The sequence below is a fragment of the Delphinus delphis genome, chromosome 16 (genome assembly GCF_949987515.2).
Source record: "Delphinus delphis chromosome 16, mDelDel1.2, whole genome shotgun sequence".
NCBI lineage: Eukaryota > Metazoa > Chordata > Mammalia > Artiodactyla > Delphinidae > Delphinus > Delphinus delphis.
The window spans coordinates 14,165,802-14,184,628 of record NC_082698.1 but is presented as its reverse complement, the minus strand read 5'-3'; the positions used below and the strand labels follow the sequence as shown (position 1 = coordinate 14,184,628).

Genomic DNA, 18,827 nt, shown 5'->3' with positions numbered 1-18,827 from the left:
GAAGAAGTTTCTCTGCAGATAAGATAGAAAGTCCAGTAACCCAGGAGGATGTGAGGTCAGGGGAGGGATTTTAGTGGGAAAGTGGGATTGTCCTTTTTTCATTTTTCTTTTTTGAAATGGGAGATATTTGAACATATTTAAATATTGATGGATTGGAGCTAGTAGGGAGGTAGAGTTGAAAATTACAGAAAAGCTAAATTCCCAGTGAAGATGGGTAACAGTACACAGGTGGTGGGACTGGTGGTGATTCAAGAAGAAAACAAAATAAAATAAAAATAAAAGTTAAGAAACAACCTACATGAACAACGACAAGGGCCTCTAATAATCTGAGTATGTTATCTGTACTTTTATGAATGTATTTGTGTGGTAAAAATCTACTAATGAAATTGCTAAATCAAAGGGAAATATTAAGAGACTTAATACTAAATTACACTCCTTATAGCACTGAATTAATTTTCTTACCAACTGCATAGGAAAGTGCCTGTTTTCCTAAATTATTATCTCCTACCATTACCAGTCTGGGCATTATCAATGACTTTAATCTTTGCCAATCTGACAAGTCAAGATGTTATTTTCATTGTTGGTTTAATTAGCATTTCTTTGATTATTCACTATGTTGAATTTATCTGAATTTATTGACCATTTATATTTTTCTTTTTCTGTGAACAATCTGTTAATATTCTTTGTTCATCTTTATGTATTTTTATTCTTACTGATTTATATGAGCTTTTTGTAAATTAGTGAAGTTAGCCCTGTGTCATGTGTTATAAATTTGTGTCCTAGTTTATTGTTTACCTTTGACTATACTTGTAGTATGTATGTATGTGTCTCTGTGTGTGTCTGCATATGTCTGAATGCCATATAGAAAGTTTAAACTTTTGCAGTCATCTTCATCAATCTTTTCCATTACGGCTTCTGGATTTTTGTCTCCATCTTAGAAAGAGTTTTACTGTTAATCATGACACCAGATTGAAACTTCCTCTCTTTCTTCTCCTTCTCTCTCTCTCCCCTCTTTTTTCTTTCCCTCCCTACCCTCTCCCTTTTGAGATGATCATATATGCTTTTCCCACTTTAATCTATTAACATAGTGAACTTTGTTAATAAATATCCTATTATTAACCTTACTTAGCTGTGGTCTCTAATGTTTTCTTTAAGATTTTTGCATCAGTATTTATAAGTGAGATTAATCTTTTTGTGTGTGTTATATTGACTTAACAGAAAGAATGTAAAAGCTTTCTTCTTTCTTCAGCTGGAAAAAATGTAAATACTAGAATTATCAACTCCTTCAAGGTTCAAAAGAATTCACCTGTGAAACTGTTTCTGGTGACTATTTCTCCCTGTTGGTGCTGGTGGAGAAAGGAGTTACTCAGATTTTAAGCATACTAGAGCCATTTTCTTCTCAGAGCAGTTTTAGTTTCCATTTGTCTTCTGTACCGTCAGTGGTTGCTCTTCCATTCCCTTTTCTAATTTGTACCACCATATCTGTTACTTCCTGATACTTGATTTTTCTCTTCTCTCTTCCTTCTTCTGCTGGCTGTCCCCTCTGACCTTTCCCATTGAGCTTTTAGACCATAACTATGGTTAGTCAGCCAGTTACACTGGGTTTTGAATAATCTTCATCTTCATCTCTCCATAGCTATTTTATTATTTTCTGCTACTTAGAGTTTTCTTTCCACTGTCTGATATCTTCCTTGATTTATTAGTTTTTAACTTCAGATGTGGATGCTATTCTTACCCCTTGAAGTTGCCAAAATATTAACACCCATATATTTTTAGAAGGAATTACTAGTTCTGGACTATTACTGTGAGCCTCTTAATTTAGTTACATTATGTTTTAAAATATCATGATAAACATAGCAAACCAAGTTCCTCAACTTGTTTTGCCAGCCCTACACAACCTAGTGGTTCTCCACCTTCTAGGGATACGTTATGTGTATGCGTGTGTGTGTGTGCACACACGTGCATGTGTATGTGTTATAATATTACATAGATGTCCTGGGAAGGCCTCACTGATGAGGTGTGTTTTGAATAAAGCCTGAAAGAAGTAAGAGAATGAGCCAAATGAATATCTAGGGGAAGAGCATTTCAGACAGCAGGCTAGCTGATATAAAGCCTACAAAGGGAGATTGTGCCTAATCTGATTTTGAGGGAAAACAAAGAGCCTAATGTTGTTGTTGTTGTTTTAAATTTATTTATTTTTTATTTATTTATTTTTGGCTACATTGGGTCTTCATTGCTGCGTGCAGGCTTTCTCTAGTTGCAGTGAGCAGGGGCTACTCTTCGTTGCAGTGCGTAGGCTTCTCATTGCGGTGGCTTCTCTTGTTGCAGAGCACAGGCTCTAGGTGCGCAGGCTTCAGTAGTTGTGGCTTGAGGGCTCTAGAGCGCAGGCTCAGGAGTTGTGGTGCATGGACTTAGTTGCTCTGCGGCATGTGGGATCTTCCCGGACCAGGGCTTGAACCTGAGTCCCTTGCATTGGCAGGTGGATTCTTAACTACTGCGCCACCAGAGAAGTCCCAAGAGCCTAATGTCTTTAGAGTAGAAGGAGAGGTCGTGAGGTCAGAGAGGTGACAAGATACAGCCACTATGGAAAACAGTACGGGGGTTCCTTAAAAAACTAAAAATAGGACTACCATATGACCCAGCAATCGCACTACTGGACATATACCCTGAGAAAACCATAATTCAAAAAGACACATGTACCCCAGTGTTCATTGCAGCACTATTTACAATAGCCAGGACATGGAAGCAACCTAAGTGTCCATTGACAGATGAATGGATAAAGAAGATGTGGTACATATATATACAGTGGAATATTACTCAGCCATTAAAAGGAATGAAGTTGGGTCATTTGTAGAGTTGTGGATGGACCTAGAGAGTGTCACACATAGTGAAGTAAGTTGGAAAGAGAAAAACAAATATCTTATGTTAATGCATATATATGGAATCTATAAAAATGGTATAGATGATCTTATTTGCATAGCAGAAATAGAGACAAATGTATGAATACCAAGGGGGAAAGGGGGAGTGGGAGGAATTGGGAGATTGGGATTGACACATAAACACTATTGATACTGTGTATAAAATAGACAAATAATGAGAACATACTGTATAGCACAAGGAACTCTGCTTAATGCACTGTGGTGACCTAAATGGGAAGGGAATCCAAAAAAGAGGGGATATATGTATAGCTGATTCATTTTGCTGTACAGTAGAAACTAACACAACATTGTAAAGCAACTATACTCCAATAAAAATTAATTTAAAAATAAGAACTCAGATCGTTTAAAACCTGTGGGCCATTCAGAAAACTTTGGCTTCTACTCAAGTGAGATCAGAAGTCATTGGAGAATTTTGAGCACAGGAGTGAAGGGTCTCACATATGTTAATAGGATTTCTTTGGCCTCAGTTGAAAATACACTTAATGGAGGTAAAAACAGAAACAGAAACCTAGGGAAAAGTGGCAGTAATCCAGACCAGAGATAATGATGGCTTAGTTTAAGACTGTAAGCAATTGAAATGGTGAGAGGTGTTTGGATTCTGGATAAATTTTGAAGATGGACAAGTAGGATTTCATGATGGATTAGATGTGGGGTGTGAGAGAAAGAGAGGCATTAACAGTTGACTCCAAGTTTTTTTGGCCTGAGCAACTAGAAGCATTGGTATTTGGTATTCAATATATATTTGTGAAATTAGTAAATGTTTATTTATTTTGAACATCTGATAATTCATAGATAAAAGGGTCCATCACTTTTGGCTTCAAAATAATGACTATAATGATTGTCACAACATTTTTCTCAAAATGTCCCCCTTATTTCTTTCTTTCAGTTCATGAATCAGTTTTTCTTGGATGTTAGATAAGAGGAAGCATATGACACACCTTGCTTGCTAGTATTCTTTAAAGATAGGCAATGTATGTGCAGTTATATGAGAAAAACAACTCACATGTCAAACGATGGGAATGAATTTTCATTGTCTTACTTTGGTTTAATATTCATAGCCATAAAACCTAGCTTGATTAGAACTTCTTGGATTTTAAGCAGTGGAAGGAAGTAAAAAGTTATCACCACATCAGTTATACCTCAATAAAGCTATAAAATAAAAGTAATAACAAAATTAAAATGAGGCAGTAGAGGACTTCCCTGGTGGCGCAGTGTTTGAGAGTCCGCCTGCTGATGCGGGGGACACGGGTTCGTTCCCCGGTCCGGGAAGATCCCACATGCCGCAGAGCGGCTGGGCCCGTGAGCCATGGCCGCTGAGCCTGTGCGTCCGGAACCTGTGCTCCGCAACGGGAGAGGCCACAACAGTGAGAGGCCCGCGTACCGCAAAAAAAGAAAAAAAAAAAAAAATGAGGCAGTAGAAAAGTGGGAAAAAAGTTATTACCACAAACATTGTGTTTATTCTTTCTGTTGTGTAAGTGTCATAGGAATTGATGCACTTGTCTTATTTTTTGGGAGGGAAGAAACGGTCTTGGAACCATGCCTTCTCCATTTAGCCTAGAGAGTTAGGACTAAGAAAAATAATACATTCTCTACCTCAAGAATGTTTAAGTCCAAAATTTCTCTATCACTCTTGGCCAAGTTTTACAAAGATATTTTAAATCATAAATCATATCATAGAATGTCTGATAAATCAGTTAATAATGAATAAAATATAGTTTCACTTTTTAAATCTCTTAAAGATTGTAATGGTATCCTGGAATACTTCTCTTAATTATTAGCATGTAGTTATGTTTATATTTTAAATATTCATTTATTAAAGGAGCAGAAGCATAAATGTGAGTTTATTAATTTTTTTCAAAGAACTGTTCATTTTAAATTAATTGACAAAAACATGGATAATAAAAATTTTTAATTCAATTATATGATTTATTTGAGTTCAGTTCAGCACACTCTCTTGAGCACATGCTATGTGTTCTGTATATATGACAAGCACTGTACAAGAATTGGAGTTTAAAGATAAATGAAAGCTCCTGTTTTTTTTTTTTTTTTTTTTGCAGTACGCGGGCCTCTCACTGTCGTGGCCTCTCCCGTTGCGGAGCACAGGCTCCAGACACACAGGCTCAGCAGCCATGGCTCACAGGCCTAGCTGCTCCGCGGCATGTGGGATCTTCCCGGACGGGGGAACGAACCCGTGTCCCCTGCATCAGCAGGCGGACTCTCAACCCCTGCGCCACAGGGAAGCCCGAAAGCTCCTGTTTTTAAGGAGCTTATGGTCTACTATGGGAGATAGACAAGTAAAAGGATAATTTAAATAGTATGTGGAGAACTTTCACTTATAATCAGGAAGGAGCACAACACAAACAGCTAGAACTGAAGAAAATATATTAAAAACTATTTTTACATATTGAGGAAAAGAGACTGTTCAAGACTATGATTACTGAGAGAAGGGAAACACATGAGGTATGATTACCCTAGCTTTTTACCTGGATGCAATTCTTTGACAGCAGGACTGAGAGGGGGAACTTAAGCAAAGCAGAGTGGTCTGATTGAGTTGAGGATACAAAGATTGGAGTTCAGGGAGGCTGAGTTAGCTGAAATTTTCGGGACAATGTACTTGAGAGGAAAGAACTACACAGACAAAAACCTCCAGAAATCTTCATAGAGGTTGCTTTGAGCCTTTGGCTATATATTACTCTGTGCATACGTACAGGAAAACCACTAGGCTGAGTGAAGAAAAACTGCTGAGGAGTCATAAGGTCGACAATTCTAAGAGCTCACACAGGACTGGGAGACATTCATGTTCCATCCTGTCAGAATAGAAAGATCTCATTAAACAGAAGAGTCCTGCCTTAATAGCAAGATTAAATTAGCCTTAGACTTAAGGCTCTTCTGGACACACTCTTTTAAAAAAAATCTTAAAAGCAAGGTTTGGACCTAATCATGTTACCTAACTGCCTGCTAAATAACAAGCATCAGCATGCTTTAAAGGAAGAGATCAAAATTCAAACATTCAAGAAAATAGTGAACACAATGTCTAGTACCCAATCAAAAATCACTATACATGTGAAAAAGCCAATTATAACTCATAGCAAGGAGGAAATAAGGTCAATAGAAACATCTCTAGAAATCATAGAGATAATGCAATTAGCAGAGAAAGACTTTTAAAATTGTTCTTATAAATATACTCAAGACCATGAATATAATGAAGAGAAAAAAGAGATAAAAATAATCAAAGATTCAGAAAAATCATTTGACAATATTCAACACCCTTCCATGGTTTTAAAAAAAAATTCAATACAGTAGACATTGAAGGGACCATTCTCAACCTGATAAAGTGTATCTATGAAAAACCCATGGTGAATGCTATTAATGATGAAAGAATGAAAATTCCTCACCTAAGATTGGGAAAATACAAATATCCACTCCTACTACTTCTGTTCAACATTTTGCTAGAGATTTTAGCCTGGGCAATCAGGCAAGAAAAAGAAATAAAAGACATCTAGGCTGGAAAGGAAGAAGTAAAACTATCTCTATTTGAAGATAACATGATCTTGTGTATAGAAATCCTAAGGAACCCACCGGAAAACTATTTGAGCTAATAAACAAGTTCAAGGTTGCAGGATATTAGATTAATATATACAAATCAATTATATTTCTATATACTAACATGAACAATTTGTAAGTTGAATTAAAGAACATTCAATTTACAATCAAAAAGTAAAATACTTAGGAATACACTTAAAAAAAGTTCAAGACTACAAAAATCATTGTTGAAGGAAATTAAAGAAGACCTAAATAAATGGAAAGTCATCCCAAGTTGATGGATTGGAAGATCTAATATTGTTAAGATGGCAATACTCCTAAATGTGATCTACAGATTCAATACAACCCCTATCAAATATTCTAGCTGGCTTTTTGCAATCTGACCCTAAAATTCATAGAAATGCAAAGGACCAATAAGAGTCAAAACAAACTTGAAAAAGAACAGAATTGGAAGACTCACACTTCTGATTTCAAACTTAGAACAGAGCTGCTGTAATCAAGACAGTGAGGTGCTGGTATGAGTATGGGCATATAGATCAAGGGGATATAATTGAGAATCCAAAAATAAACCCATACATTTATGGTCACTTGATTTTTACACATATGCCAAGACCATTTGCAAAAGAATAGTCTTTTTAAATAAAGGTGCTAGGATAACTGGATATCCCCATGCAAAAGAATGAATGTGGACATCTACCTCATACTGTACACAAAAACTAAATCAAAACAGATCACAGGAAAAAAAAAAAAAAAAAAACAGATCACAGACCTAAATGTAAGAGCTAAAAATATAAAACTCTTAGAATAAAACACAGTTGTACATCTTCATAACTTAGGATTAGGAAATGGTTTTCTAGGTATTCACAAGCAACAAAAGAATAGATAAATTGGACTTCATCAAAATTAAAACTCGAGTTTCAAAGGACACTATCAAAAAAGTGAAAAGACAACCCACAGAATTGTAGAAAATATTGGCAAATCATGTATCTAATAAGGGACTAGCATCCAGAATATATAAAGAACTCTTACAACTAAACAGTAAAAAGAAAAATAACCCAGTTTTTTTAATGGACAAAGTATTTAAAAAGGCATTTATCCAAAAAAGGCATACAAATAGCCACACATGAAAGACGTTCAAAATAATTAGGAAAATGCAAATCAAAACCACAATGAGATGCCACTAGCCTGGCTATAATAAACGAGTAGATAAGAGTGTTGGATAGGCTGTGGAGAAATTGGAAACCTCATACATTGCTGGTAGAAATGTACAATTATACAACTACTTTGGAAAACAGTTTGACAGTTTCTCAAAATGTTACACCTAGAGTTACCCTATGACCCACAATTCCACTCCCTGGTATTTCAAGATAATTGAAACCATATGTCCACGTAAGAACTTGTACAGGAATGTTCATAGCAGCATTGTTCATGGTAACCAAAAAGTGAGTAGAGTTTTCTAACTTCATTGGGAAGCTCGTTTTACTTAGTAATATGACACTATTTTGAATTCTCATTCAGCAGTCTAACCTTCAACTAACTTGTTCTTTTGTATCCAGTTGTTGCTTAAATAATCCTGGTCAGTTTATTAAGAAACAGTTCCTATGTGGCCAAGGGAAGCTGTTGGGACTGAAAATTGACCATATACTGCTTAAATTTTTACTACACAAGAAGAACTTAATCATTCCTGACATACATAAAGCAAAACTTAAAATAGTTAAAATATGTTTTTTGGTTTTTGTCTATTTGTTTCTAGAAATGAAGTCAGCGGAACATGATAGTGGCCAGTTAAATGAACTTCAAAAACAAAAGAGTGAATTGATACAAGAATTATTTACTTTGCAGAGAGAGCTTAAAGGTATTACCTTTATGAGTTAGTTTATTTTGCTGATGAATATTGTTATATATCTACTATAGGGTAGTATTATCCTTTCAAAATGTATTCACCTATTGGGATGTAGTGCTGCTATTGATGTAAAAAATGAATAGGTAAAGCACTGAACTGATCAGTGTTAGATCTGGTATTTTTAATGTCACAAACTTTGTTAAGATCTTTTTTGTGTGTGCCTTTAATTGCTATATTAAAGTAGAAAAATAAAAATCACTAGTACATATATTTTACATGAAGCACCAAAATTGAGTATTGTTCTTATGAATGCATAAAGATAACCTTTATGTTTAATTTTTTAAAGATTGTAAGAATTTTCTTAAATTGTTTAGGTTTTGAAGATAAAAAAAAGGAAGCCGTTTGTACTACCAAGTACCTAGAGGCAGAAAAAATAAAAATCAGTGAAAAGCCTCAAAATGATGCTGAGTGCTTAAGGTAAGAATTGCCTATTATACTTTGGTATAAAATCTGATAATTTTCCAAGTTGTCAAGTAGATTGCAGCATAAAACTAAACACACAGTTGCTTTTTTTTTTAAAGTTTGTTTAAGAAGTTATTTCCTTCTATGTGTATTCTGAAACATACTAATAAGCAAACACTTTACTGGCTAGAAAGTGCTACACATAAGTTTCACAGATGCATCAGGTTGATAAGGTTGAAATCAATTTTATCTTTTCATATACCTCATGGTCTCAGAGTTATTCATATCCTAACAGATTAAGATATAGTATTGTTTCCACAACTCTCTTTTTTATTATCCCTAACTTTCTGGAGTGAAATTATTTTTGGTCCTTCTAGATTTCAGGGGAAAAAACCACAGTCTACTGTTTTACTTGAAATCTGTCACTCTGGTTTGGGGCCTAAAGATTGAAAATGTATTTTCTGTACGGAATATTTAGATTTTTTTAATGCATTTGGATAATGAAAGAATGGCTGAGGTTTGAAATGACATAATTATATACCAAAGGAGGACCCCCCCAGTTTATTAATTTCACTGTTATTTATTAATAATTCAGTGTTATATTTGCTGGCTTAATTTTAAAGAACTTTCTACATTTAATGTAAGAAACAGAAACCTCATTGCCAGATCTACAAAGAGGCAAATGAAGACTTCTTTCACATAAATCATATAGGAAATAAGTCCACTAGAGCTGAACAAATGCTTCATATTAGCAGTGTATTGCCTTAGGCCATAATTTTAGTAGATTGTGAGAAAATATCTGCAATTTAATTTTATGTTAAGTTTTATAAGCATGAAATATCAATCTCTTGGGTGCTATGTTTGATGCAGAATGAGTTTCTGTAGTGACAGTCTGCTCATTGATTTTTTTTACACTTTTAAAAATGGTAATGCCCACTGGTATCATTATAGTTAGTAGTAAAGGGGCTTCCAATATGAACTCCAGTTTTGTTTATCACTCAATCATAAAAATTTGCCCTGGATTAAAATTAAGCACACAAAGTTTGTTAGACAGAGCTTTTCCTTCACAGATGGTGACAAAGGAAATTTGGATAGAAAGAAACATCAATCAATATACCTAGTCCGTTCTTTGCATCTTAGCAGTTATTGAATGAAATGCCAATATTTATCAATTCCCACTTTAAATTCTTTAATATGTGTAGCTTAGTTTCCCTTCTGGTATGTTCCATAAAAGTTATTTCAAGTGTGAAGAGCAGAGTCAAAATACTAAGTGTAAAGATTTTTGAAAAGAGGGCCATCAGTCTTATAATTAGCGCAATAACAAGGAGCTAATGATGGCAAAAAATGATATGACATTTACTGAACATCATTAAGGCCAAACTTAAGTTGGTTTAATCCCTAACTTTTGGAATAGAATAATCTTTTTCATCTGTGTGTTCAAATGTATACTGAATTCTATAGTAATTGCCTTTATCTTAAATTTTCAAGTTTAACTACTCTTGGTATAGATGCTATTTTTAAGCAGGGTTTCTCAGCCTTGGCACTGTTGAGATTTTGGGTCAGGATATTCTTTGTTGTGGGAGAGCTGTCCTATGCAGGATAAGATGTTTATCAGCATTCCTGGCCTCTACCAACCAGATGCCAGTAGCGCCACCCACCCCCAGTTGTGACAAACCAACAATGACTCCAGATATTGCTCAGTGCCCCCTGGGCAGAGACGGGTGGGCAAAATTGTCCCCAGTTCAGAACCAGTTTTATTTTAAAGTTATTAAAATTGTACTTCTACTTTTATTAAACTTTAACCAGTAAGAAAGCAATTACTGGGTTACAAAAAGTTACAAAAAATTAATTACAAAAAATTAAAACTTCATCTCTATGAACTTATTGTTTCTACTTTTTGTAATTAGAAAATTTTGATGCATATTTTATTCTGTCTATATTATTGAAATTCTTTTGTAATGATTATGTTTTTATAAAGTTAATCTGTCATGTCCAGGTTGCTTGTTGGACTCTAACTTAATGCCATCCATTAATGGAGAGAACTAGTACTTTATTTTTTTAACACCTTTATTAGAGTATAACTGCTTTACAATGGTGTGTTAGTTTCTGCTTTATAACAAAGTGAATCAGCTATACATATACATATATCACCATATCTCCTCCCTCTTACATCTCCCTCCCACACTCTCTGTCCCACTCCTCTAGGTGGTCACAGAGCACGGAGCTGATTTCCCTGTGCTATGCGGCTGCTTCCCACTAGCTATCTGTTTTACATCTTAGAACCAGTACTTTATATTCACAACAGTTTAATGGTCTCTGCTTTAAGTAATCTTCCCCTATTTATAAATTACAAGATGTTTGTTTATTTGAAAGATTCTAATGTGAAGAGTGTGGGCTCATTAATTAACACATGTTAAAGCAACTAACTTATAGAATATTGCTATGATTAATACCTAAACCAGAGGTTGTGTTAATTTCTAAGAAGCGTCCCTGAGGGTTGTATAACGTACCAAGCTAGTTTTTTCATGTAGTCCAGGGAGGACAGAAATCTCAGGGTCTCGAGAGGCAGAAAGCATAGAGGTTAAGATTACAAACACCTTTGAATCCCACCTCTGCTATTTACTAGGTTAGTGACCTTGGACAAGCAATTTAACTTGTCTATGCCTCATTCTCTACATCTATAAAATGAGGTTAATAATGGCCCTACCTCACAAAACTATAGCAAAAATTAAATGTCTTAATATATATAAAGCCCTTACAACAGTGCTTGGTACACAGTAAATGCTCTATAATTATTAGACATAATTATAATTGTATAATTACTTATGATTTCATTTTTATTTCATATTATCCATGTGAATTTCATGCCTTTCAGGCTTCTTTCTCATTTTTTTCTCCTGCCTGTCCTTTAAGTGCAGAGGCTCCCTAAAGGTTAGTCATTGATTGTTTTCTTACTTTGTACTCTCCATGGGCTATCTCATCTGGTCTAAAGTTTTAGTTATCATCCATAGATAATTTCCAAATCTTTGTCAGTAATGCCTCCTTCCTAAGCTCCAGTTCTGAATTCCCAAGAATTTAATATAAACGTAGAAATAGATCTGAAGTGATGCTGTCCTGATTAAACAAACAAAAACGTAATCTGTGCTATCTCCCTGCATTTCTATCACACACTCTATTCTACTAGCACATCAGAATACTATTTGTGGAATTCCAAATATGCCACAGGACTTCACACCTCTGTATCTTTCTCTTTTTTCTCTATTAGTTAAAAATCTGATTTAGTCTTCAAGGCCTAGCTCACATGTAATTTTTCCTGAGTAAACCCAAAATGTAGCAGGCATGTTTGATGTGTTCAGAAATCTCATCATTCTCACCCTACCCCCGTCCATCACCAAGTTTTGTTGCTTTTACCTCCAAAATATTTCTTGAATCCTTCCACTTCTCTCTCCATGGCTACCATCCTAGTTCTAGCCACTACTCTCTCTCACCTGGATCACAGTAACAATCTCTCTCTGCTTTCCTGTCATCCACTCTTGCAACCTTCATTGCATTATAAATTGAATCGTGTCAGCCCCCTTATTAAAATCATCAGTGGCTTCATAATGAACATAATAAAACCTAAAGTCCAAGACTCGTCACAATATGGTATATGACCACCTCCCTGATGTTATTTTCAACCATGGTCCCCTTCTCACTCTGCTCCTTAAAGCACTCCGAGCTTTCTTCCACCTAAGACCTTTATCTATGCCTTGCTTTCCCTCAAGTTATCTGTTTGCCCCTTGCCTGCTTGTCTCCTACCTGGTGGGACATGCCCTATCCTTTAGATCTCAGTTGAAATACTTCCTCAGAGAAGGATCCCTGTGATCTAAATTTTATAACCTGTTGTTTTTCCTAATAACACACTGTGTTTTTACCTTGATGGCACAGATTCCATTTTGTAATTACATATTTATGTGCTTCATTTTATTTATGTCTATGTCATCATGTGCTCAGTTAGGGGAACGATCTTGTCTACTTTGTTTACCATTGTATACTCATGGTCTAATACTTGGTACAGAGGTTGGCATATAGTAGGTATTGAATAAATAAATGAAGGAATAAACATAATAAATTATGAAAGCGTTCCTCTACTGTTCCTTTCTCTGTGTCCATAGAGAATATGTTTATAATTCTGTCATATCATTGATCATATTCTATGATATTTATGTGTATCAGTCTCTCCCACTTAACTGGGAACTCCCTCTACTTCTTCTTCATTTTTCTATCAGTGTCTGAATCTAACATAGTCCAGGGTACTTAGTGTTTAATAAATATTTGTTCCAGTGATTGAGTCTACATATTTTATTTTTACTACAAAGAAGATAAAAGTTCCTCATCTTTTTTCAGTGCAAATTTGCAAAGACATGGTATATATTAACCCCTGAGATAGCCCCATGGAATTCTTCTTTCCACTCCTGGTTTTTTCCTTCCATGAAGAAAAAGCTTTACTGGTTTAACCCGCCTTGTTGTCCCCCCCAGAACTCCTTCTTTCTTATTCTATGGTGGAGAGGAGTGATTCAGTCTGATTGGTGAGTTTGGAAGGATAAACCGAAGCCCAGCTTTCTTTTCCTTATCTCTCTGGAGTATGGCCTGCCTCAGAGTGTATATTCCACTCTGCTCCTCTATCCCTTAAGTTTTACAGTGATAGGACTCCATGAAAGAAAGCTTGTGGCATCCAATTCTGTCTCTAATGGTGTGAGTTACATTAGTCTAATTCTGGGGTTCAGTGTTAGTAAATCCTTTGCATGCAGATATAAGCCACATTCTCCAGTCACTGCTATATTAGTAGCAAACTTGACATCTTGACCTTCCTTATTTCTCAGATGGGCAGAATTCAGGTAGGCAAGAATAGCAGTATATACTGGACCACTTCAAACTCCCAACACCTATTATTTTTTATTATTACTCAACACCAGGGTCACCAAAATACAGTTCTTCATCATGACTTTTTATTTACTGCAATAGTAACATACCAGACAACTTGAAACATTTCAGGCATTTTTTTACCTACAACACTTCTTCTTAGAATGGTTTTACACTTTTTATAACCAATGTTTATGCTTGTTTAATACAGCAGGAAGTTTGTTTCAGAAATGAAGCTACAAAGTCAGTAGCATGGGATTTTCTTTCTGAACATTTGAAGATAGAGTGGTTTTGTGAACAGTATGTTTGCAATGGAAACAGCACAAAAGTTAATATACACCTGCTACTGAGAGACTCTAAATGCATTTATATGAAGTAGTAAATCAGTGCTGTTGCCTCTTCAGTGAAAAGGTCATCCAGTTAAGTTAGTCATAGATGTCACATTGATGGTGTTTTATTAGCTAGTAAAATTCTGGGGGAAAAAAAGACAGAAGTTCCCCTTCCTCTTACCCCATCCTTTTAATTTCTCCTTTTTAAGATTTTCTATGGATTCATGCATTTCTTTTTTATTTCATGTGTTATAATACATTATTGTCACTATTTTTGATGCTCAAATTGTCCCAGATTTGGCTGGAGGCAGTCACTTGAACTAAATTTTTGTGTCTTTTGACATTTTCCCATCAGTTTTTGGTCACTTTCCTTCCTTCTTGTGCAACAGAATATTCTAGGCTCATCTTGTATATTATAATACCTACCTCAGCCCTGGGACCAATTATTTCAAGGAGTCCTGGTATCTTTTAGTTGGTACTGGTTTTAGAAACTAAAATTAGCATGCTAGATGTACTCGTTACTACTGGGTGTCATTGCTTCTGAATACTTTAAACGGACAGAAATAAAAATACCATTTTTTTAAATCATGATTTTTTTTTTATACTGATCCCTTCCATTCACATCCAAAATGACAGTTTTTTTTTTTCCTCTTCCCTCCATTTTCTATGTATATCTTCTTTCTTCTAGTGAAAACTCTGGTTCTTAACAACATCAATGTAATTATCCATTTCTTACAATCTTGTAAAATAATTTTAGAATTACTAGCAGTGTACCTTCACTAACAATAAAAGTAGTAAATAAAATTTAAGATTCCTTTATAATTCTTATTGCCTTACAACATATCCCACTGAGGGTTATAGACTACTATGTTTGAAAATTACTTGAATTAATTCTTTTTTTTTTAATCTGTGATTATAAATTTGAAAAACAGGTTTATTTGTTTCTGTTTGTGTTTAACTCAACTGTTATTTTGTGTTAAACTTTATGGTCTTTTCCTCAACTTTATTTATTTAATTTTATTTGTCAAATATGTAAATAATCATCAAGATTCAAAAGTCAGAAGTATATAAAAAAGATATACCCAGATGAGTTTCATTTCATTCCATATCTATTCCACCCCATTTTCACTCATGCTGTAGGTGACCATTTTCACTAGTTACTGGTTTATCCTTTCTGTGTTTCTTTTCATCTTTATCTTCATTCTTTTTATACTGTATAATACTCCATTATATGGATGTGCTATAGTTTATTCGGCGATCGCATAAGAATGGACACAGGTTGTTGACAATATTTTGTGATTACAAATAATAATGCAACAATAACTTCGTGCGTATGTTGTTTGTTTTTATAGGGTGTATTACTGATGTGGAATGGCAAAGTCAAGAGGAAAATATAAATGTAGTTTTGTTATATACTGCCAAATTCTCCTCCTTTGAAGTTTAACCATTTTAAATTCCCCCATCAATGTCTGAGTACAGCTGTTTATCCACAACCTTATGAAGAAAGTGTGTTATCAAGTTTTTGGAGTTTTACCAATCTGATAGATGAGAAATTATATACCTGTGTAGTAAATTTTCAAGTCTTTATTATGAGTGAAATTGACCATATTTTTATCACGAGTAATATTAAGCACTTTTCAAATGTTTAGGGATGATTTTTATACTTTTTTCTGTGAAGTGACTGTTTATGACTTTCCCCCATTTTTTAATCAGAGTTTTGGTCTTTTTTCCCCTTGATTATAAAGTCCCTTTACATATTAGAGAGATTACACTTTTATCTGTGATGTATGTGGCAAGTATTTTCTCTCAGATTGTCATCTTTTGACTTTACTCATGTGTTTTGCTATGCAATTTTTTAAATGTAATTGAATTGAGTACTCATTTATATTTTGAGCCATAGTGAGAAAGTTCTTGGCCACAACCAGCTTATAAAGGAATTTCCCTATTCTTTCACTTTGTCCTTAGATAGTTTCATTTTTTACACTTAAATCTTTGATCCAGTTAGAGTATATTTTGGTGTATGCTATGAGATACAGAGCCAATTTTAGCTTTGACAATCCATCTATAGCCACATAGCACATAGCTATCCGGTTTTTCTAACACAGCTTATTAAAAAGTCAGTCTTTTACAGTGGTTTGAGGAAGCTCCTTGAGCATATGCTAAATGTCCACTTGTCCCTTTTAAGCTATTTCTGTCTTCTGTGTTCCACTGCTCTATTTATATGCCACTACTGCACTCTTTTAATTATAAAGGATTAATGGTATGATTTAATATCTCACAGGGCTAGTCACCTTTCTTTGTTTTCTCTTTTTTCAGGGCTTTCTTGGAAAAAAAAAATTCAAGGGCTTTTCTAGAATGTTCTTTTTCTTTTTTCATATGAACTTCAGAATCAAATTCGCCTAGCACCAGCGGAAAAAAGTGTTAGTATTTTTATTAGGGTCAAATTAAGTTTCATTTAACTGGGGATAGTTAACATTTTTATGATGTCCTATCCATGAAAAAGTCATGTTAATTATTGCTGTTGACAATGAAGGCTACTTATTTTTGTTTGCTAATTTTGTATCTTGTCACCCTACTGAATTATTTTATTGTTTGAGTTGGTTTTAACACTGATTCATGGGTTTTCCAAGTATGTTTTCAAATTACCTGAAAAACGAGATAGCTTTATTTCTTCTTTCAAATTCTTGTTCCTCCAGTTATCTTTCCTAGACTAATTTTAATGGCTGGTTCCTTACAGAATTATAGAGAATTAAAATTTCTTTCCAAATTCTATAGTGTTAACTTGAAATTCCGGTAATAGAAGCTGCAAATCTGGCACTATTCATGTAATAAAGAATTATTATAAAAGTTTACTAATGAACTAATTAATAGAGTGAATTTTTCCTTTAAAACAGACTTAAAAAAGAATTAGAACTTTATAAGGAAGATGACATGCAAAGTGTTTATGATGCTCTCCAGACAGAAATAGAATTTTTGCAGTTGGTAAGCCATAATTGATTGTTTAACTTTTGTTCAGCACTTCTTTTTACTTACTGGTAAGAATGGTTTTACTGGAATACATCTCACTGAATTAGTATTGTGCCCTTCACATGGATTTGCACTAGATACAAAAGAACAAAACAGGGCTTCCCTGGTGGCGCAGTGGTTAAGAATCCACCTGCCAATGCAGGGAACACGGGTTTGAGCCCTGGTCTGGGAAGATTCCCCCATTCCGCAGAGCAGCTAAGCCCGTGCGCCACAACTACTGAGCCTCCGCTCTAGAGCCCACGAGCCACAACTATTGAGCCCACGTGCCACAACTACTAAAGCTCTTGCACCTAGAGCCCATGCTCTGCAACAAGAGAAGCCACAGCAATGAGAAGCTCGCTCACCGCAAGGAAGAGTAGCCCCCGCTCGCCACAACTAGAGAAAGCCCACGCACAGCAACAAAGACCCAATGCAGCCAAAAATAAATAAATAAAAAAAAAACCAAAACAGCAACAACAAACAAAACTAAGGTCATGATATAAATCTGTGAAATGTTTTGAGTCTTGGAGATTTAGATGCTGCATAAGGCAAGTTATATCAATATATAAAGAGAATATGTACAATTTCAAACTAAGTTAAAAAAAATCAAACCTGACCTCACAACATCCCCTTGACTGAAACTGTTATTAGAGGATTAATGCACTGAAGAAGTTTAACTATCATAATGCTTAAAAGCTTTTTGTTTTTGATAGCCATAAATTATACTTTGATTATATTTGATCCTAAAACTTTCTTATTACAAATTTTTATGATTTCCAGAACTTTGGATTCAATTATTGGAAACTTATTTTCAGATTGTGTGGGAGCACTTCAGATTGCTTTTAACCTCTTACTTTGGTTGTTTATAAAATGAACACAGTATTTGTCATGCTCTATTTTAATAGAAGACATATATAGCTAGCTTTAAAGTATGTTAAAATATAGTTTTAATTTAATACACTACATTTTCTTCCATATTTATTTTCTGGAAATATTTTCTTATTTAAGATTATCCAATAGGTATGTTAGGATTTATATTTTATAGGATTTATATATTTAGAAAAACTTTCAATAGTAAAATTTAGAAATGCCCAGTTATTGTTGTGCTAAATTTACATGAATTTTATGTAATTCTTTTATTGAGAATTTCATTTCTCTCATGAATAATTGTATGTTTTCATTTCAGACATTGGCACAGAAAGATCTTCAGGAAACTAAAAACTTGTAGAGAAGTGATCAGCTATATAAGATTTGATCAAGCATCTTAGTATCAAATCTTTGTGGTAGATACATGAATGATACCCATTTCTTGCGGAAAACGTGAGGTTTAAAATGTTCAAAGTTGTTGATATCTAGAATTGATATATTAGCACTTAAAAAAAGTAAGTTTTTGGTCTTGTTACCTGCTGAAACTTAAGGGTTTTTATGTGGTTTGATTTTATTTCTAAAGGAAGAAAAAAGGAGAAACAGATACTGTGTTCTCAGGCTCGTTATTCCCCCCCGACCCTTAAACTGATCTATACTTTCTGATGTTGTTCATTCTTTGTTGCAGTCTACCTCAGATCCAATCAAGTGTAGGAAGAAAAGCTCAGATTATTGACCCAATTTTGTCAGTGCCATTTGCACCAACAAAGATGCTTACTTTCATTTTAATCCTTCTGTAATCATAAGATGTCTTTTGACAGAGGCCTTCTGAGGCCTTTCATCTACAGAAGCCAGTTTTCTCCACTTTTCTCTAAATGTGTCTACAGATTTAAGTCTGGGACACCTGCAGCCACTTTCCAGCACTTTGTGCCTGCCAGT

General features: G+C 34.6%; 1 protein-coding gene across 2 annotated transcripts in view; it reads left to right on the top strand.

The window, feature by feature from the left end:
* CCDC172 (coiled-coil domain containing 172) overlaps positions 1-18,259 on the top strand; it is a 41,661-nt gene extending 23,402 nt beyond the window's left edge. For both annotated transcript variants that reach the window (XM_060033553.1, XM_060033552.1), the window contains exons 5-8: positions 8,236-8,337; positions 8,700-8,802; positions 16,913-17,000; positions 18,211-18,259. In XM_060033553.1, the coding sequence (XP_059889536.1) occupies positions 8,236-8,337; positions 8,700-8,802; positions 16,913-17,000; positions 18,211-18,252 (335 nt within the window). In that variant the 3' untranslated portion in view covers positions 18,253-18,259. The remainder of the gene's footprint in view (positions 1-8,235; positions 8,338-8,699; positions 8,803-16,912; positions 17,001-18,210) is intronic.
* The last annotated feature ends 568 nt before the right edge of the window (positions 18,260-18,827 follow it).